The 21665-nt window shown below is 42.8% G+C and overlaps 1 protein-coding gene across 3 annotated transcripts in view; it reads right to left on the bottom strand.

Annotated features, from left to right (window-relative positions):
- Window positions 1-5655: 5655 nt before the first annotated feature.
- The window catches only part of LOC108157111 (nicotinamidase), a 39665-nt gene continuing 23655 nt past the window's right edge, over window positions 5656-21665 (bottom strand). For all 3 annotated transcript variants that reach the window (XM_017288986.2, XM_017288985.2, XM_033390188.1), the window contains exons 3-7: window positions 20030-20216; window positions 8346-8450; window positions 7581-7715; window positions 7080-7520; window positions 5656-6201 (exon numbers count right to left, since the gene is read on the bottom strand). In XM_017288986.2, the coding sequence (XP_017144475.1) occupies window positions 6082-6201; window positions 7080-7520; window positions 7581-7715; window positions 8346-8450; window positions 20030-20216 (988 nt within the window). In that variant the 3' untranslated portion in view covers window positions 5656-6081. The remainder of the gene's footprint in view (window positions 6202-7079; window positions 7521-7580; window positions 7716-8345; window positions 8451-20029; window positions 20217-21665) is intronic.

Raw genomic sequence — 21665 nt, 5'->3', positions numbered from 1 at the left:
GCGTTTGCATTTTTGGTTTTTCTGCTTTTTAGTGCTGGGCATTAATTAAATTTTCATTTTCGCAAAGAAAATCTCCATCTGTGTTTTCTAGTTTTTGGCAGCTTTTCCGCAGTTTTGGGACAAAGGGACACGGCACTTTTGGGGCTAGAACATTTGTTGGCAAGAAGCTTTCTTTGGATATGGGTCTGTGGCAATTAAAATGAAATTTTGCCCCCCCACGACCGGAAAAGCAATTTGAAAGTAATTAAAAAATATCACGTATACGACGCATGGGTCCCCAGGGGGCAATCGCAACAAGGTTATAATTATACCCTGTAATATTCAGAGGGGGAGGGGGAGGGCCAGAGGGGTGTATCTGATTTGTGTAGATCATGGGCTTATCTTTTTTTTTGTTACCAAAAAGGTTACCGTTGCGTTTGGATCATTATTATAGTCAGAATGAACGGATAGAGTCTTTCCTCTCTTCCAGTGTGGCATAGCAGTGAAGATTGGGCTTTAGGTCATTCTATCTCTATCCCAATGTGCCTTAGCCACTAAAATAGTCTTTAGAAACTTGTTATCTCTCTACCAGTGTGGCTTAGCACTGAATAATTTGCAAGAAAGTCGTTTTATCTTTCTCCCACGCTCTCTCTTTCTCTTTCAGTGTGGCTTAGCCACTAAAATGGGTTGTAGAAACCTTATATCTCTTTTCCACTGTGGCTTAGCAGCGAAGAATGGGATAGAGAAGCATTCTATCTCTCTCCCAGTGTGGCTTAGCACTGAATATTTGGCAATAAAGTCGTTTTATCTGTATCCCTCGCTCTCTCTATCTCTCTCGCTCTCTCCCAGTATGGCTTAGCAGTGAAGAATGAGCTTTAAAGTCGTTCTATCCCTCTCCATCGATCTCTTCCTCTCTCAGTGTAGCTTAGTCATATTAAATGGGGTTTAGAAACATTTTATCTCTCTCACAGTGTGGCTTAGGCATATAGAATGGGCTTTAGAAACGTTTTATCTCTCTTCCAATGTGGCTTAGCACTGAGGAAGAGCAGTAAAGTCCTTTTATCCCTCTCCCAGTGTGGCTAAGCAGTAGAGAATGGGCTTTACAGTCGTTCTTCCTCTCTCACGCGCTCTCTAGCTCTCTTCCACTGTGGCTTAGCAGCTGAAGGGTGCACATTATCTCTCTCTCTCTCTGTGTCCATCCACTACTGGCTCTCTTTCAGTGAGACTTTCCCTGTGGGAATCCTTTTGAAAGAGTAAATCTAAGGGGTATCTGAGTGTCGCAACACGTTTACCTCCACCTAAACGCCTCGCCTGGTTTCTCCTGCCTTTCTCTGTCGCTTTTTGTGAAGGATAATGGATAATGGATGATTGGCAAAGAAGCACGCAATACACGCCCACACGCGTTTCAGTGGCATTTCCAGAGGCATTTCCAGGGGGCATTTACAGGACATCGATTCATTAGTCAAGGAATCTCTCTCTCTCTCTGTCGGTCTCTTGGTCGCTGGAAACTTCTTCCCCTCGAGTGAACAACGACTTTGTGCAATTATCGGATGTTCAAACAATTAAATCATTTATACATTTGATTGATTTTCATGCCATTCACACACACACACACACACACACACTCGAAGCATTAGCGAAATGGAAATGTGGAAAATGTTTTCCACTAAAACTGTCGGACAGATTTACACAGTCTGTCGTCAGTTATGGGGACAAAATCTAGCAAATAATCAAATAAATTCCCCCCCAGAAAATTCTATGGTAAATTCTAAAACTGTAATCAAGTGCCCGCAAAAATGTGCGCTGCGTGATGAAGGGCCTGCGTCTGCAGCGGCAGCAAGTGTCCTTAATGACGAAACTTTTGGCAAATCACTAAAGCATTTTATTTGCCACAAGACGCACACGACACAGACATATGTGTGGGTGTGGGTGGGGTGTGGGTGTGGGTGGGGTGTTCCACCCTCATAATCCTAGCCGAAAAACTTTCCGTCTCTATCTCTCGGGGAGAACTCATTTCATTGCATTAAAATTAACATTTGCTGGGCAAGAGAGGGGAGAGCGGGAGAGCGGGAGAGAGTCATGTTGTCAGGACAACTTCCTGACAAGAAAGGAAGCAGCATCCTTCCTGCAGCAACATTTTTTGTTGCCAAATCAGTTGGGAGTCTACCAAGATTCTGCCTGGAAAAACTTCCATTTACCTGTGCCATCAAAATTTAATTACAAGCAACAACAACAGCAACGGCAACATTTTTGCAGTTTTCATAATTAAAAGTTTTTTTATTGTTTCTATTTTTAGCCAGGGCATCCGCATCCCCCCTCCCCCCGCCACCACCACCACAATCTAATCAACGAACGAAATTTTCCAACAGCAGCAGCAAATTGGTTTGACATTTTCGTAGTTCATTTCCACGGCCACAGACCCCTGCACTCCGTGGCATGCCCCTCTGGTGGCTGCTGGCTGCTGCTGCTAATAAATAAATTATAATTTCAATAAGGTTTTTGCACTGCGAAAACTAATTTCCTCTCCACGCCTCTCAAATCCAGAAAGGAAAGGGGGGAGCGCCATAGTTTGCCGCCTTCATAGTTAGGCGTGATAGTTGTTGCTGTTCCTGTAATTGTTGTTTTTATAATTGTTTTTTGTTGTTATTTTGGTGGCACTGCCACTGTCTTTGCCATGAAGACAACCGGAGAAACGCTTGCGGTGGGGGAGGGGGCGAATTTTATAGAATATTCTGCATATCCGCTGGGAGGTTTGTCGGGATTTTTAGCAGGATTTATGGCTGGTTATAAGAGCTAAGAAGGGGCTTTGGAAAGACCCCTCTTTGAGGGCAGGGAAGACTCTATAAAGTGCTGCAGAAGTATTTAATTTCCTAATGATGTTGGCGGAGGGTTTTACTGAAGGCGGAAGGGGTTTTTTGAGACACTAAAAGGCCCCCCATTTTCTAGGAATTTCAGCGATGAAACAGTTGCTTTTTTTTTGGATTGTTTGCAGAGTCATTTTTCACTATATTTTAACAGAATTTTAAGTAGTCCTAAGCCCATCTATTGCCTCACTGTATCCTACAGAAATATGGTAATTTATTTAACCATCTTTTGTTGTTTTACAGACAGGAGCTTTGGCGGTTCATTGAGAGTTTAAAAAGGTATAATTTTCATTCAAAATCCTTTAAGAATCGGCTAAAACTCCACTGCAACAGCACTCTACAATCTCCCCCCAAAAAACAGGTAATCTCTCCCCCTCACAGACAGATAGGAGAGTGCCTACCCCTCTAACCCGCATAGGCCCCAGTCTTTTTTTCCTTTCAGCTAATTAAAATGTCGCAATCAATGTCCATCTCCAGGGCATACCCGATGTCGTGCTTAGATCCCATCATCCGTCCAATCTGCGAGCCTTCCAGCCTTCCAGCCTTTCAGCCTCTCAGCCTTTGTGTCTCCTGATGGATGGATATTCTTTCTCTGTCTCTGTCTCGGTGCGTGTGCTCCAGCAACTTAAAAACAAACCGCATAAATGTCCCTGACTCTGGGGGTTCCAAAAGAAAAAAATGTGTGTGTGGCACAGAATCTGTTAAACGATTCTACTGCTTCTTCTAGTGCTATTCCTGTTTTTGCCATAACAATCCATGCAACGTTTAAAAGAAAGTTTTCTGTGTCAGCTATTCGTAGAGCAGAAAAAATCAGAGGAGCGGAGGGGGAAGACCAGAGGAGCGGAGGGGGAGAGCCAGAGGAGCGGAGAGGGAAGACCAGAGGAGCGGAGGGGGAAGGCCAGAGGAGCTGAGAGGGAAAACCAGAGGAGCGGAGGAGCGGAGGAGCGGAAAGGGAAAACAAACTTTAAATTTATTAACACCCGAACGAAAAGAGGGCTGTCCTGAGTCCAGTGTCCAGTGGGGCCTGGGGGGGCGTGGCTCTGCCTTTGTACTGTGAAGTGTAAAAGTGCAAACTTTTTCTATACTTTTTCCCCAGCATTTTGCAGCATATTTTTCCATGTGTCCGAGTGCGAGCGAGCGTTTTGGCCAAGTTTTATGGTAAGCACTCCCCCTAGACCATGGCTATACTCGTATATACATATATGGTAGATCGTGGAGGAGTCGTCTCCAAATCGTTTACCTTTTGCGGCTTCGTCTGCCATAGACAATGAACCTTCTGCCAGGGACTTGCCGGAATCCCAGACTCCAGGACTCCTGGACTCCACATCCAAAAAAGGAAAAACTTTTGTTCGTTTGCCGGCGACTGTCGACTCTTTGGGGTTGGTGGTGCGGCGGTGCGGCGGTGCGGTGGTTGGCTGTTGATGTGGTGCGGTGCGGTGCGGTCATGCCACTGAAATCCACACGCTGCACAGCTGTCAGCGGCAGCAAAAGCAGACGGAGGAAAAACCTCGCTCTCGCTGATGAAAATTGCTTGCAAGTGGTTTCTGTTTCTGTCTCTGGACCGACTCCGGACTACGGACTCTGGACTCTGGACTCCGACTCCCAGGCCTTTTCTGCTCATGTAATGGTCTCTCGTTTTGCTTGTAAAACTTTTGGATTATTGTCAGGCACACACACACACACGCTTGGGGTGTGCTGGCCATTTGCCAAAAAGGCCTGGACATGGTAGCATGTGCCATGTGTGGCACGATGTTCGTGTGTGGAAGCGCTTCGTTCGCGTTTTTCCATCTCTCAACAGCACATTTCTCGCATATTTTTCTTCTGCCGCTGCGTAGGCGTCGCCATTTTGTCCATGACCTGAAACTGCATTTGCACACACACACACACACACACACACACACACAGATGCTTGGGTATATCCTTTCATGTGTGTGTGTGTGTTGCATGCAGATGAAGCTCTGGGAGCCTCAGCCTCAGCTGCTGAAATGCTGGATGCTGGCTGGCTGGCTGGCTGGCTGGCTGTCTGCTGGCGACTGCTTGACTTGTAGCTTGTACTTGGGCGCTAAGCTGCTTGTTTGTGGTTTGTGGAGCTGCGAGAAGGAGCAGGCGGGGAGTGGGAAGGAAGAAAGAGAGTCAAGGGAGTGCAGAGTCAAGGGAGAGAGAGATACACAGGATGAACAGTGGAAGGTGCAGCCTGCCGCACGTATGTTTGTCTGTCTGTCTGTTGGGTGTTGCACTTGAGATCTCTTCATCGTGTACTTTGCACGGCGGGGGGAGGGCTTAAAGCCTTAAAGGCAACATTAGAATCATTTTGTTAAACAAATATGTATAACCCCCTGCGCTACTGCAACCAAAAAATAGAAGAATAGAAGAAGCTCTCCATAAACAAAAACTTTAAGCTTCAACGAAAATATATCGCAGGCACGGAGCAAAAGTTCTTGATACTCCCAGAAGGTGCGCACTTGGGGGCGTCGCGGGTTTAAAGGCATGATCCCATTTTTCTAAGGAGGGCCCAAGGTATCTTTATAATTATCTAAGGTTTTTTCTCTTTTATTTGCAATGAATTTTGGTTAAAAATTAACCATCAAGCAAGCAGAAGCCTTAACCCAAAAAACCAACCGAAAAGCGCTGCTGCAGGACGCGTAAATCAATTTGTATCCTCCGCCATCTTTCTCTTAATAAATCTTCACGTTTTTTTTTTCGTTTTTTTATCATTGATTTATTTCCATTCCATTCCTTTCTATTCTTTAAGTACTTTTAATATTTCCACACCAAATTGTGTCTTTTCTTTTCCCAAAATATAAATTAAATATAATATAGGTATTTTGTTATTTAATTTGAAACAAGTGCAGCAGCAGGCACAACATTTATGTGGTATTTTATTGTGGTGTTTAGTATTGTATTAGAAGGTGCCTTTGGGCTTACAGATCCCCAGAGAGAGAGACTGTTCCATGGATAATACTCGTACTTAAGCTTTAGTTTAATTTGTTATTCAATTTATTTGAATTTCCTGGTGTTTGTCCGAAGTTGTTTTTGCTTCCAAAAAGGAGTTTTTCCCAATTCCCACCCGCCATTAAAGCACTTCATAGGTGTTTTCTTTTGTTTTCTTCTACATTCTAGGTTCTGTTCGGAAACGCTCTAAACTCTAAACTACATTGAAAGCCGTTTAAACTTTTGCTGTCTTTTAAGCCATAAGCCATAAGCGTGTTGCTCAATCCCTTAACCTCCGACCAGGGGTTTAGTAAGTGGGTCTGAAGCCATTGCGTTGCGACAGCACCGAATCGGGACTTTTCAGCTCCATGGCCAGCTTGTAGCCCAATTCGGGACGACGATCACGACCCTCAGCCATGGCCTTGACCTGTGGGAAAATATGGGGGAAATAATGGAGAGGGTTAGATTAGAAATTAGAGTTTTGGGGGTGCTTCTGACTCAATCTTGATGAAAATGGTTACATTGATGGATTAGTGGTATATTATTTCTTCTCCCAAATTACAGAATTATATCATCGAACTTCTAGGTGCCATAAGATTTTATGTACAGTGTTCTATATCCGTTTCTTATAGAAATGATGATCCAATCCTACTGAAAATGGGTATTTAGGTAGAATATAATACTAAAATGAATGCTACCAAATTATAGAGCTATATCTTTCAAACTCTAGGCGCCACAACTTTTTTTTGTTTTATTTTTTATAAGAAAAAATGATCTAATCCTAATAAAAATGGGCATGTAGGTGGATTATTACCAGAAGAATGATTCTACCTAATTATAGAGCTATATCTTTCATATTTTGGAAGACACAACTATTTCATGCTATAGTTTTTTTTAGAAAAAAATATTCAATCATAATGAAAATGGGTATTTATGTGGATTATTACCAGAGCAATGATTTCACAAAGTTTTAGAGTTATAACTCTAGGCGCCACAACTTTTTTATGGTATGGTTTCTTTTAAAAAAGTTTATCCAATCATAATGAAAATGGGTATTTAACTAGATTATTACCAGAACAAGGATTCTACCAGTTTATAGAGCTATATCTTTTCATTTATAGACGCCACAACTTTTTCATGGTTGGTTTTTTTTTTAGAAAAAATGATCCAATCGTAATGAAAATGGATATTTCGGTGGATTATTACCCGAATATTGATGCTAGCAAATATCAAAGCTCTATCTCTAGAATTGTAGGCCCCACAACATATTTTCCACCTCCATTTCCCTCTCGTCCCATTACTTACATCAGCTGTGTGCACAATGACCCCATCGCTGGTGACGACCTTCTCCTTGGTGTGCTCGATGTCATGGAAATCGGTGCCCCGACAGCAATCGTCTATCAATATGGTGCGATAGCCCGCCGAAAGGGCGTCCACAGCGGTGGCGCCCACGCATACGTCGTAGGCGAGGCCGCACACATAGATATCGGTGGCGCCCTTCATCTTCAGCTGGGCATTCAGCGTGGTGTCCGACAGCTTCTTGTTGTCCCAGAAAACAGAGTACGAGTCCACCTCCGGGTTGGTGCCCTTGTAGACCTTGATGCCGTGATCGACCACCTTGAGGTCCTTGTGCAGCTCGGCGCCCCACGAGTCCTGGACGCAGTGGCGTGGCCAGAGGCGCTGCTTCATGGGCGGCGGACCGGCAAAGATGACCGTATCGAAGACCTGGGCGGAATCGGCATCGAGCTAAAAAAACACGACATGACAGGCACTTCCTTTCGAATTTCAATCTGCAAAAATGCTTACAGCCGAGGACTCGTCCATGGCCCGCATTTTGACATTATCAATAAATGAAACATGATCGCTGGGATGCCAGTCCAATGAATAGAAAACGGCATCAAAGTCCACCGTATCCAAGAGTTTGTTAATGGGCTCCAGTATCTACACAGAGAGGGGGCGGAAAAGCGGTGTGGAAAAGCGGTCATTGGATTATCATCAAGATGGCAACAAAGTCACGACTCGACTCGACTCGAGACTCGAGACTCGAGAGCGGGAGTCCATAAAGCGACAACGAGACGGAAGTGCGTGTTATTAATTTTGACAAATTTTCATGTGCCCCAGAGAGAGAGAGAGTGGCACGAGTTGGTGGGCGGGGCAATGTCAGTTGCCAGATGGGAAGAAGACGACGACATCCGGCGTGTGTCGCAGTCGCGGATGCGACTTAAGTAAAGCATATCCGCTTCCGCTTTTGCCGTGCACTCGAGGAGGAGCCTGGCCCATTCCCAGCCTCGTCTCCTCCTCCTCCTCCCTGGCCGCAATATCTGGTATTGAGGTCTGACATGCAGAGGCTCTCCTTGCCATATCCCTTATCCTTTCCATCAGCTCTGGGGCTGCTGCGGCAATGACTTTGCCTCTCATCTGGTGCCCTGGATCCTTCATTTTTCGTTTTTTCTTCGCTTTTTTGTCGTATTCCCGCACCTGGAAAGCCCCAAGGATAAGCCAGAGCGGCTGGCCACGTCGCTGCCAGGACTCCCACACTCCCCACTCCCGCACTCCTGGAACTCCACTCACCTCATGTCCTTGCTGCTGTGCGCTGCAATTACTTATATCCAAGGAACCACTTATAAAATCATTTTGTACATCAACAATGAGGAACGCGTTCACCGGTCGCACAATCTGCCAGAAAAATGAAAGAAAATGTAGAGAGAGAGTGAGAAAGGGAGACAGCCGAGACAGGGGCGGGAGAGGGAGAAAGGTTAGCCACCCAAAAAAAAAGAAAGAAAGAAAAGCAACAAAACAAAATGAAAGAAAATTGTAAGAAAAATTGTATATGAAGACCCAGCGAAGGGACATCCATGGGGGCATGGTACGGGCACGGGGGCACGGGGGCATACCCCAAAAGTACGGCGGAGTATCCCCCACAAAACATGAAAAGCTAAAAAGAAAATTTGTATACATATATGGTGGAGGGGGTGGTGGCGGGAGGGGATGGCAGGGCACTGCATTAGTGTGTGTATTAGAGGCTCTACGACTGTGTGTCTGCTGATGAGTTTTTCTTCTTCCTTTTTTTTCGCCAACGCCGCCCTGCGTTATAAATGCGTTTTAAATGAAGTAAAAGCCAGTCAAAAAACGAAGAAAATGAGAAAAACGAAAGTTCTAAAAAGGTTCTAGGACTAGCAGAACGAATGGGGGATGCGCTTCTTGGCGGGGGACTTGGAAATGGAAGAGATTTAGAGGGGAATTTATGAAAGGTTTTGTGGTTGAAGAGTTGATAAATAGTATGAAGAGATGGATAAAAGCTGTTCCTACAGATAGTTTTGAAGATAGATATGGGAAATCGTATGGTACTTGTATAATTTCAAATGAAGATCGTGTTTTATTGACATTTTTCTATAAGTTATTAGATTGAATAGTGAAATCTTTGTTTGGTTAGATGGATTATATCTTTATATAGAAACCAAGCCAAAAAAGAGGTTTTTTATCGGGCTATCAAAAGTCATGCGATTACGATGAATTTTGGTCAATAGGTGGATAATATCTTTATATATAATCTTGTAAAAGCAGAGTTCCATATCTTCAAAATTGTGGCCACCACAAAGTTTTCTTTCTTCAGTTTAGTCTAAAAAAAAGTGCTCCGATTGTAATGAATTTTGGCCAATAGGTAGATAATATTTTTATATGAAGTCCTGTGAAAGTGACGCTCTATATCTCATAAATTGTGCAGCATATAGAGATATTACTCAGGGGTTTTTTGGAGATGATAAAGGACTTTGAAAAGCAGAGCTTCAGCGGCTAAACTATCCTCTCCCAATTGATTTTCTTTACTGAATGTATGCCCCCGCTGCGGTTTCAATGTCACGCGTCATGCAGCAGTGCCCCTCGCTCCCAAAAAAAACATTTATCCTTCAATTACAGCTGTCCAACTCCTCTAAATATCTAGCGTATACTTTCCTGCGTAGAGCATCTAGCAAAAGATACAGCAGCCACAACAGACAGACACACGCGAGACACGCGAGAGACACACGAGGAGCGGCAGCCGTAGCAGCGGCAGCTCGTTAGGTTGTCATTGCTATCTTTTGACTGGCAGCAGCAGCAGGAGAGCAGGAGAGCAGGAGAGAAGCATCATCAGCAGTAGTAGTAGCACGAGTAGCAGCGACTGCCAGTGGCAGAACCACACGAGAGGCCTCAGACGCCCCACTCGATGGGGGCAGGAGCTGGCTGGCTGACTGGCTGTGTGGCGTCTGTGGCTCACAGTAAGCTGATTATGTTCGAGCATATTTAAAATTAGTGAAGCGCTTTTAATTTGTTATTTATGTGCACGCTGATTATGAATGATTATGATCTATGGGCGCAAAAACACAGCAGCACAGAGAGAGGGAGGGAGAGCTGGCTGTAGATCCTGGCTCCTGCAGGCGTAGCTCCTGCTGCTGCCTGTGTTGCCTCCCTTTGATTTGTGTTGTTTCGTCTGGCGGGCATTTAAAATGTGTCATCCAACTAAATGCCTTAAAGCGGTGCACAGGCACAGGAGGAGTGCACCTCCACGCAGCAGCAGGAGCAGCAGGAACGGCAACAACAGCCTGTGGCAGGGGCAGACACCCGCTTAAGCAGTTGATGATTTATCACCAGTCGCACAGTTCCCTTTGGGAGGGATGCATGCAACCGCTTTAGGATGCCGGCGTGCGGCGAGAACGAGACCCCGCCCGAAGGAAGTGATTTACATTTACATAGCGAACATTCTCAACATTTTGAGAATAGTTTTCCAGCCGGCAACGGCATGGAGGCAACGGCAGGATGCAGGATGCCAGTATAGTGGATAGAGGATAGTGCAGCCAAGATAATAGCCGGATCAAGGTAGTTAATGTATCAATTTAGCCAAAGTTTCCCACCAGCCAGCCAGACAGCCAGCCAGCTAGCCAGCCAGCCAGTCAGTGTGTGTTTGTGTGTGGATGAAATCTGAACATCTGTACGGCGGAGTAAGTGAAAGGAAGTGTTGGGTAATTTGGGTTCAGGGAATCCTACAGAAGATTAAATGCTTAGGATAGTGGATAGACAGAGTCACAAGAGGAGAAATTAGAGGGAAGATACAGCCAGAGTAGGAAGAGAAATGGAGATGAAGTGCAGGTATGTGGCATGTGGAAGGATGCACTTAGGGATCCCACTCTCTCTCTCTTTCGCTCTCTCTCAGGGCTAATATGATGATAGCTAAGGGAAAGCTCTGCCTGTGATATATGGGATTTAGCATAGTAACACTTGAAGGCCATGTTTGTTGAGTTTGGCACGTGTTTGCGGTGCCTGATACTTTTTATGGCTTACAAATTTGAAAAATATTGATATTATATATATTAAAGGATAGATCAATCACCTTTATCATCTTTATCGATAGAAACTATGCAATTTGAAATGATATCTGTATACACCGATAGTTTAAATATTTAACTTGATAAATATGAAAAAAACGATAACTTCGATGATTATTTGATTGATTTATGGCAAAGAGCGATATTATGCATAAATATTATTGTGCATTTATCGATATCATGTCAGCATATCGATAATAAATACATATAATTTCAATAAATATCTATTATTTAAGGATTATCGATAAATATATCGTAATTTTTACATTTCATCAATAGCATGACAGCATATCGATAACAAATACATTTTATTTCGATAATTATCGATTTTAAGTGCAGCACGGTAACGTTTTACAATGTCGGTCAAGGATTATTATATCGATTTAGTTATATTTAATCGATATCAGCCAGAATATCGATAATAAATATAATTTTTTCAATAATTATCGATGTTAGGTACAATCTTCACAATATAGATTGAAAAATTCAGAGATAATCGATAAATATTTTGATACATTTACATTTAATCGATTGTATGCCTGTATATCGATAACAAATTCACTTAATTTCGATAATTATCGATTTTTGTTCAGCAGGGTAGTTTTTACAATGTCGATTGATTCAATTCAGGGATTATCGGTTAATATTCTGATGCATTTACCGATTTATCGATATAAACCATACAACTAAAAAAATCTTTGGAATAGTTCGCTTCATTTACCGATACTAGAGATATGGAGACCGATTGCGATGCCAAATTCCGATAGTGATAGTCTCAGTGAAAGGAAAACTCATACCGGAGGCAACATCCACTACTTTCTGCGACTGACAACTACTCAAAGCTGTCAAAACTTCTGGCTATAAAATATTTTGTGGCAATAATCAACCTCTAATCAGGCTCTCTTTCGCTCTTGAAACTCTGAACGCCACTCCACATTGAAAATCCGTTGCTCAAACTCGAAAACTCAAACTTCAGACTGTTGTTGAAGTCTCACCAATATTCAGAGGCCCCGAGGCGCTCCGTCCACAAATCAAAATCAAAATCAAAACTATCTAATGCAAAGTGCAATCCACTCGCACTTCGCAATTCCTCTCCCCCACAATTAACAGCCAGGAGTGGCAGAGAGAGGGAGTTTTGGAGTTTAGAACTTGGGGCAAACATATAAGAAAAGCCACAAAATGCCAGAGCACAGGAGGGGCATACTTGGCCGCAATTTGCACATCAAGTTGCCTGGCTTTTACCTCAAGAAATCAGGGGGCTGGGGGCTGGGGTGGGGTTTCTTTGGGTCCATCCAATTATGAGGCATCTGCAGCAGATGCTGTGATGGTACCCCAGAGCTACAGAGCTACAGACCTTCTGGATGATGGGTTCCATCTTCAGCTCATCCCACTGCCAGCTTCCATCATTTACCATCATCGTTGTTCAGGGGAAAACTTTGGCAAATTAACACGCGCCTTCGTCTCAGCCTCAGCCTCCATTGCTTGACCTCTGGGCCTTTGTTTGCTCCACCTCTTAAGATCAACATCTTAATTTAAAGTTAAAACTATGAATCTTTGATGAAAGTGCTCAACAAAATCAAGTTTTCCGACTGTCAGGGGGCAGAGGAAAGCCCCGAAAATTTCCCAGAAAATGTGTTACACTTAAATTAATTATTGAAAAGCAGGCGGCAAGAGGCAGGACGAAGGAGGCAGGAGTGGAGGGGAGTATATATTTGCATGTTTTTTGGTGGCAACCGCAACGACCACAGTTTTGGTTCGTGGCTTTGCTCTGCGATAGAGAAAGGATAGAGAAAGGTTCTGGCTGCTGGCACTGGCACTGGCACTGGCACCTTTCTGGGGTAACCGCAAAGAAATCTTAAATTCAAATTACACTTTCAACCCGAAAAACAAAGGCCAGGCCAATGCCAGGCCGAAGATGAAGCCAAAGGAAATAAGTTTTTCCCGTCTCTCGTTTTTGGCAAATAAATTTCCACCGAAAAATCCAACGACGTGTGTGTGTGTGTGTGCCCCACCAGCCACCAGCCACCAGCCATGCCGTCCGGCGAGGCAGACAAACTGTCAAAGTGCTCGGCGTATGCCAAAAAAGTTGCCAAGTGACGACGCGTCCGATCCCACGACGAATCGAAATGAAATTCAACTTCGTATTGAAGTATGTGCCAAAAAGGCAAACGTGGCTCCGAGACCCGTTCCGAGACACCGAGACAGCGAGACACACCCACACGTGTGGCAGTGGGTGTGCCAGTGGCAGGAGGAGACATGTGGGGCAGGTGCTAAAGCAATTTCCGTTCTGAAATTGTTGCATAAGTTGGTGGCAGCAGACAGCAGAGCGGAGCAGAGCAGAGCAGTGCAGACACCCCAATCCCATGGATAGGCTCGCACACACACAGACACAGACACAGACACAGATACAGACACTCCTCATCGTCCTGACAGTTTTGTGGATTTGTGGGATGCATGGAAGGGGTTCAGGGGTTCAGGGGTTCAGGCAGTGTTCTGGTGTTCTGTGCCCTGGCCATGACAGTTGCCTGGAAAATTACTTTATACAATTTATGCGGCTGCTAGAACACAGACTCGATTCGACTCCACTCCTCTTCTCTCTCCTCTCCTCTCTCCACTCCACTCGATAGTAGACCCTTTCGAAAGGTAGAAATTGCAGAACAGCCGCTAAAAGAAATGAAAACCCAACTATAAATAAGCATGGAGGAAAACTTGCCAACGAAAACTTATCGGTGGCAGGGCGGAGGCAGGGGGGGTAGGCTGAACTTATGGGCAATATGGAAATTGTTTTGCTGTTGAGTTGATTTCTGTTAAGTCGAAAGTTTCAAAAGGTTCTTTGGCATACTTCTGACGGCTGCAGGAGGCAGTACTCGTACTCGTACTCGCACTCCTCTGTGTATCTGTGTATCTGTATCCGTATCTGTCTCTGACAGTACTTGGGATCTGCTTGGATCTGTTCTGAGACTCATTCAACTTTGTTTTGTGGATAAACTGGCACTTGCAGGTGGTCTAGGAGTGGGATTTGTGCGTGCATAGAGTGTTCGAGGGGATCTATGGTCTAGACAGTGTTTTGGAACCCATAAACTGATGAATCCAACAAGAAATCTCTTTCCATTAGTAAAAACCCCATGGATTTTGGATATAAATAGAGCCAGAGACACAAACATTTGTTAGGGAGCCTTCTAAAAGTGTCACGCGTCGTGCAAAAGCGCCCCATCGGCTGTCATTTTGTTTGGAATAAGCATGGGCTTGAGTGGCCACACATCCATCGATTTTTTAGGCAACAAATTATATATATTTTCAAAATTTTTCGCGTAAAATTATATCTTAAATTTTTATAAGATCCCTCATTTCAAAAGATGCGGCTCTGATTTTTTATAAACATATAACTATAATCACATTCTACCTAAATACCGAAAATCATCATAATCGGTTAGTTTTTATAGTCCGTAATCACAAAAGATACATGTGGAATCCCCCTTCCCAAAGATATACCTCTGATTTTTGCCAAACCCATAAATACAATCATTATCTGCCCAAATACCAAAAATTAAACAAATCGCCCAACTGTTTCCATCCATTATTCCCATAATATATGGCGAAAAATGGTTCAAAAATTTCCTAATATTAATCTTTGGCATTTCTCTTTCCTTCAATGAAAATTGTGCCTGTCCGCACTTTTGGCCAGTGAAAAATGTCTGTCAGAAGCAGCGAAATTTCGCCGCATAATAAATGGCTGTAGAGGCGAATAGAATTTTTGGTCAATTTACATTTGACATTTGGAGGGGCTTCGGTGGTGGCTGGAACCATAGTTAACCTAACATTTTTCTCTAGAGAGAGAGAGAGAGAGAGGGAGCCTAAGAAATGGCGACTCATTTTTCAATAAACGTCCAATCAACCTAAAACCAACTCTCAGAAATGGTTGGTCAGTAAATCAATGAATCTTTCGTGCCCAAACTTCTCTCGTTCTAGGGCTACCCACCCTTCCACTCCTCTCTGGCCTCTGGCACACCTTCTCTTCCGCCAGAGGCTGCTCAACTGTTCCTACTTCTGTCTCCCTCCCGAGGCTTTCTCTGCCTGCCCCTTCTCCTGTCTCCCTCCCGAGGCTACTCCACTGCCCAAATTCATGTCCCTCTCTCGAGGCTTTCTCTGCCCTGTCTCCCTTCTCTGCTTATCCACACCCCCCTCTCCGTCTCGCTCATTTTTCTCGCACTCGTTTTCGGGCGCTTCCTCTACTTTCTGTTCATTTCCGGTGACTTTTTTTTTGCTGCTAGGGAGGTATGTTATAAGTCATTAACTTTCTAAATAATCGCCGCAGCGTGTCAACTTTGGTCGTTAAACTTTCATCAGTCGACAGTCGAGAGGTGAGGCAGTGCTGGGTCCCGTTTGGGGAAAAGCCAGAGAGGCCAGGGAGCCCAGAGAGCCCAGAGATGGGTCAGTGGAAAATTAAGCTCACAGGAGGAGGAAAAACTAAGCGAAATTTATAGCAAGATATTATTTTCCGCTTGCTGAGCAGAGAAGTTGCATGGGCGAAGACTTTTTTGGCTGCCGTGCCCCCCAGTGCCCCCTCCTCCCACTCCTCTCGTGGTGTTGGTGCGTAACAAAGCAAAGAGAAGGAACAAAAAAATGCCTTATGAAATGAAGACATTATAAAGAAGCATATATATGTGTGTATGTGCCACATATATCTGTGGCAAGATTAACGGTAGACATTGTAAGACACTTAAGGCTCTTGCTGCTGGATTTTTGAGAGCCCGCCAGGAGGCAGGAGGGGGCGGGGGGGTTCCATGAACTATATGATGATGTGCCTTGCCTGCTGCCTGGTATGATATATGTGGCATGCCACACAGACTCCCAGGTGTGTAGGTGGCCATAAATTTATTATACACGAAATAAAAGCAGTTTAAACAAAATGAAATATTTACGAAAAAAAAGGCAACAGGAGACAGCAGCAAAGGGGGCGGGGAATCGTCCTTTTTTGAGTCAATTGAGTCGCAGAACAAAAGAAGTAGATTCGCATTAAATAAAGTGCCTCATGCCTCGTGCCTCCTGCCTCCTGCCTCCGCCCCCTTTTACCGTTTTGTCAATTAATTATTTAGGTATATGTTGGTATTATTTATAGAAAAGGGCAGTCCCAAGAAAGCCCCAAGCCGCAGGTCCCTCATCAAAAAACGTTCACTGAAAACCGCAGCATTTCACGCCTCAGGACACAGTCTCCCTCTCTGTCTCTCTTTGGAAAATGGAAAACCACTGAAGCACTCAGAGACGGCACCGTAGCCCTGTGCATTTTCTGCACATTTAAGCACATAAATTAAGCACAAACACACACACACAATAAAAACATCAAGCGGCTCTGGACCCATCCGCGTCCCCCTCCTGCCGCCACCATTTATAAATCAAGATTTTACCTTTTTTTATTCGGGGATTCATTGAAACAGAAATTCTGGACACGCGCGGAAATCATGGGGCTGGCAGGCGGACATTTTGCTTTCGGTTATTATTATTATTATTTCCATAAATTTGCCTTTGCCATTTCCATTTCCGTTTCCCGTCGAACACACTTCAATCGAAATGCAATGCAGATACAAATACAGATACAAAAGATGTATATATATGTATATATAGAGAGGAGCCGCAAATGCAAATGATTTATGGCGTTAATGTTCTATTTATGCGTTTATTTAATTTCCACACAGCCATACGGCTGTCTCTCTGTCTTTCTGAGTGTCTCTCGTTTCTGCCATAATTCTAAGCGCCAAAAAAAGCCCCACCTCCTCCTTCGTCTATCAGTTGATTTGTTTATTATGCAAATTTTTCGGCGGCTTGTTTTTCCTCTCGTTTCCACGCAAACATTAAACTGCAAAATTACCATTTATGCAATTCATGCGGAAATACAAACAAAAGTCAATTTTATGGAGGCCAGGCCAGGCAGCATTTCTCTCTTTTGTTTTTGTTGTTGTTGTTTTGGGGAAAAAAACTGCCACTCTTTTGAGTCTGTGTGGGGGGGGGTGGTGGGAGTGGCTGTCATTTTTTTAAGTGTTGCCCGTTATTACAATATCAGCTGCCGGGAAGATTTTCATTCGCATCCTGCGAGCTGTCGGTTTTTTTTTATGCGTTAATAAATTTTTTATACAATATTACACAATTTAAGGCGGGGTCGGACTGTAGGCGGGCTAAATGCCATATCAAATATATTTGCACGCGTATGAAGAAACAAAAAAAAAACCTCCATTATTATTATTATTATTTTTTTTTCTCGTTTCGCGAAATAATTTGTCGCATGTGACAGACGTGAGAGAGCCAGGGCGAATCTGCTCAACAGGCAGGTCGGCACACAATGCGTATACGTAATAATTTTGTATGCAGAATGGCGGCAGCGGGGCGGAGGAGGAGGTCATCAAAGTTGACATCTCTGTATTACAAATGGGATAAATAAGGACATATATGCCTTCGTGATGGTTTATCCCTTGAAATGTACGGGAATTCTGTGGAAAATGATTTCAAGGAATTTAATGGAGTTGTTTTTCCAAGTATTATATTTATAAATATTTTTTACAGGGAAATCGATTAATATTTATGGGGAAAAAGTTTTTTCTGTATTTTTAATTAATTTTGCAGAGATATATGAAAGAGAAATCAATCATTTTTTTTAATAATCAATCATTTCTTTAATAGAAAAAAATGTTTAATAAATTCCAAAAATTTTTGAGTATTTTTCAGAGATTTTCCTAAATGGAATCAATCTTTTCTCAGTAGAAAATTCAGTGAAAATTCCAACTCCATTGCTACCATTTTTGATGGAAATTGGCTACCAATAAAATATATTTACCACAAAAGAAGTATTTTTCTTAAGATTAAAAATTACCCAAAAATATTCAAGTATTTTTTACAAATTTTCAAACTGAAATCAATCATTTTTCGGTGCGCAACGCCAAGATGTGCCCCAAAATCTGGCAAGTATTTTAAGTCCTTCAATACTCAACTTTTTCCACAAATAAAAACCTAAATATAGACATTTTCCATAGCCTCAATAAACTTTGATTTCTTGACAAATGGAAATGGGAATGGAAAACTTTGCTACGGTTTCAAGTAGCTTAAAGTTGTCCAAGTCCTGGGCCAGGCCTGCTGCCGATGCCTACGCTGAAGCCCTAACAAATAAAGGAGTCCTTCTGGCATCACGTACGCAATTTTATGGCAGTGACTGTGGCAGAACAAAGTTGTATGAACGGCATGAAAGAGGGACAGCCAGCGATGGAAATGGAGATGTGGAGAAAAGTCATAGACTACAATAAAATTATTTGAAAAATTTCCCTTCGCCCTTTGCTTTTGCTTTAGCTTTTTTTAATATCCAAAGAACTCTCTTGAATGCAGTCTCTGCCTGGCCCCATCCGATATTTTTCGCTGCTTTCGAAACATATTTTTGCCATCCGTTCCGTTCCGCTCCTTTTCTTTGGCGAGTGCTCTGTGGCATTTTATTTGTCACGCATTTTTATCACTTTACGTGCGGCGTCTGGCCAGGGAAATTTGTGGCAGCAACAGCGGTCCCGGGCATCAGATTATCACATTTGCATACGCTGCTGCCTCTGCCTCTGCCACAGCCACGGCCACGGCCAGAGCCACGGCTGCCACTGCTACTTCGTGACAGGCCAGTGGCAGTCGCAGCACCAGAGCCGCCTGACGATGATGATGTGGACGCCACACACGAAATGTGGAATGGAAATGCTGGAAAGGGAATGGGCATGGAAATGGAAATGGAAATGGAAATGATGATGAAAGCAATCCCCCCATGACGTGTGACATTCGCTGTAAGCGACATTTTGCATCCTCAATCCCCCTGAAAAGCCCCCCCCAGCCCCCCAGAAAAGCGGTGGGCGGAGAGACGACGAATGCCCCCCTCTGATCAGGATTGAATTACACACACAATCCGAGTACTCGGCCACTTTGATTGCAAAATTTTAGCCCCATGTGAGAGCCCAGCCACCCCCTCTTATGCCTCTCTCTGCCTCGTGCTGTTCGTGTGTGTCCCCGTGTGCGTGTATTTGTGGTTGGGGGCTGCTGGGTGGTTGGGTGGTTCGGTGGTTGTGTGGTGTGTGGCTCGACCGGGAAACATGTTGACAAATATTTTATTATCACATTTTTTATGATTTTACGAGTCCCCGGATATGAATCACTGAATAATCACAGCCCAAAAACGTTAGCCACAACAACAGGAATTCATAAATAGTGTAAAAAGGGAGTTGGGGAGGGGGAAGCGAATGAGAGGAGCAGGAGAAAAGAGAGATGGGCCAGGAGATAGCAGAACAAAGAGATTCGGGGAACAGAAAGTGGGTTGGGAGATAGAGAACAGAAAGCAGAACAGAAAATGGGAGCAAAAAGCAGAGCAGTTTAGAGGAAAGATGTGGGAACAGAATGCAGAAGCAGGGACTCTTATTAGCAGATGGGAGCAGAAATCAGAAGGTGGGAACAGATCGTATGGAAGAACATAGAGGTGGGAATAGTTTAGAGGAATGATGTGGGAACAGAAAACAGAAGCAGAGACTCTTCGATGGCAGATGGGAACAGAAAGCAGACGGTGGGAACAGATCGTATGGAAGAACAAAGGGACATAGAGGTTGGAACAGTTTAAAGGAATGGTGTGGGAACAGAAAATAGAAGCAGAGACTCTTAGATGGCGGATGGGAACAGAAGTTGGCAGTTGGGAGATGGGAGCAGATAGAATAAAAGATCTGGGAGAAAGAGATGGGAACAGACCAAAGGAATGAAATGGCTTAAGCTAACACCAGAAGCGAGAGGGGAATAGATACCCGAAAAGAGACGGGGAATGACAGCCAGAAAAGAGATAGAAAAAGGCATAAAAACTGTACCAAAAGAGTGGATGGCGAAGGGTAGTGTGCTGCTTACCGTCTTTATCCATTGATTCCAACAGAATTTAAACTCCTCCCTATCGATATACCCGTCCGAATTCGTATCGAATACGGTGAATATCTGCTCGAGGCGCTCCGGCGGCACATCGTAGATGTGTCCCTTGTCGTTGCGGAACAGCGCGCGGCAGATTACCGAAAATTCAGCGAGATTCAGGCGGTCATCGCTGCAAAGGGTAGAGGGAAAAGGCATTTTAGATAAGAGTTCAAAAGGTTAACAGAAAGTTTTGGGTAATTAATGGCGCGGAGGGAGGGATGTAGGTTGTGTCTAAGTTGAAGAGAACTTTGGGATTTATTCATTAGTTTTTTTCGGGACTTTTATTTCAAGGAAAGACTGAGAGGAAGTTGGGAGCAATTTGGGGGCCCTTCTTTAGAGTTTAATCTATCATTGCAGTACCCATGATCTATCATTCCCTAGGAATTTTATGTAAATTAATCATTACAATACTTTATCTCAATCTTGGGACTTTATTTTATTATTTTTAAACACTTTCTTTTTCATTGCTTTGGCATTTTTTTAATTAGGAAATTTTTAAAAAATTGTAAACATTTTGTTCCTAATTCTTAGGCAATTTTTTTTTATTTTCTTCTTCATTTCTTTGTCATTTTTTTAATTCTTAAATATTCAAACATTTTTTATCATTTCTTCTGCTTTTTTAAATTATGAAATTTTCATTAGTTTTTAAACATTTTCTTCTTCATTATTTTGTCTTTTTTTTATTAAGAAATATTATTTAAATTTTAAACACTTTCTTTCTTAAATATTCAAACATTTTTTTTATCATTTCTTCTGCTTTTTTAAATTATGAAATTTTCATTAGTTTTTAAACATTTTCTTCTTCATTATTTTGTCTTTTTTTATTAAGAAATTTTATTTAATTTTTAAACACTTTCTTCTTAATTTCTTAGGCATTTGTTCATTAAGAAAAAGGTTCAATAAATTTAAAAGCAAGCCCTCGCCCTACTCTCATTTTCCTCACATTTTCTTGATTTTTTTTTCGCATTCAAAAACTTTAGTAAGCTCCTTAAGGCTTTACTTCTTTATAATTTTGAAGGAATTTTAATAATAAAAATGAATATTTTATTTAGTCATTCCCGAACTTAAATTGCTTTACATTTTCTTGCTTTTATTATAATTTTTTTTCTGCAGAAACTTTCATTTTTCATTTAATTTCCCTCTTTTTTTCTGTTGAAACTTTCATTTTTTTAGCACATAATCTCGCGAATCCATGGGTATTATTTATTTTATTTATTATTTCCGCCGTTTATGGCATTCATTGATTCGCTGATTGTAAAGCATTTTAAAATGTCAATTAGAATTAATTCATGTCCATTTATAGGCGAATGAATTCCGGTCTCTGGCCATGGTATTGGGGCCTCCCTTTTAAAGTTTGAATCAAATAAATTACATGTTTTTTTCTCGATTTTTTCCTGCGGTTCTTGCGGTCCACAAAACACTCTAAAACGCGGAGCGAGTGGCGTGCGTTAATTTGCTTAATTTTCAGGGATTTATTTGGTTTTAACACGAAATATTCTGAATGGAATTTTTGTGTTTATTTTCCCGAATGTTTATTTGAAACTGTGCGGCATTTTCGGAATTATTTATTTGCATTTTC

Source organism: Drosophila miranda, chromosome 2, assembly GCF_003369915.1.
Source record: "Drosophila miranda strain MSH22 chromosome 2, D.miranda_PacBio2.1, whole genome shotgun sequence".
Taxonomy (NCBI): Eukaryota; Metazoa; Arthropoda; class Insecta; order Diptera; family Drosophilidae; genus Drosophila; species Drosophila miranda.
Note: the sequence above shows the minus strand (reverse complement) of the source record. Positions and strands in the feature narration are given on the sequence as shown.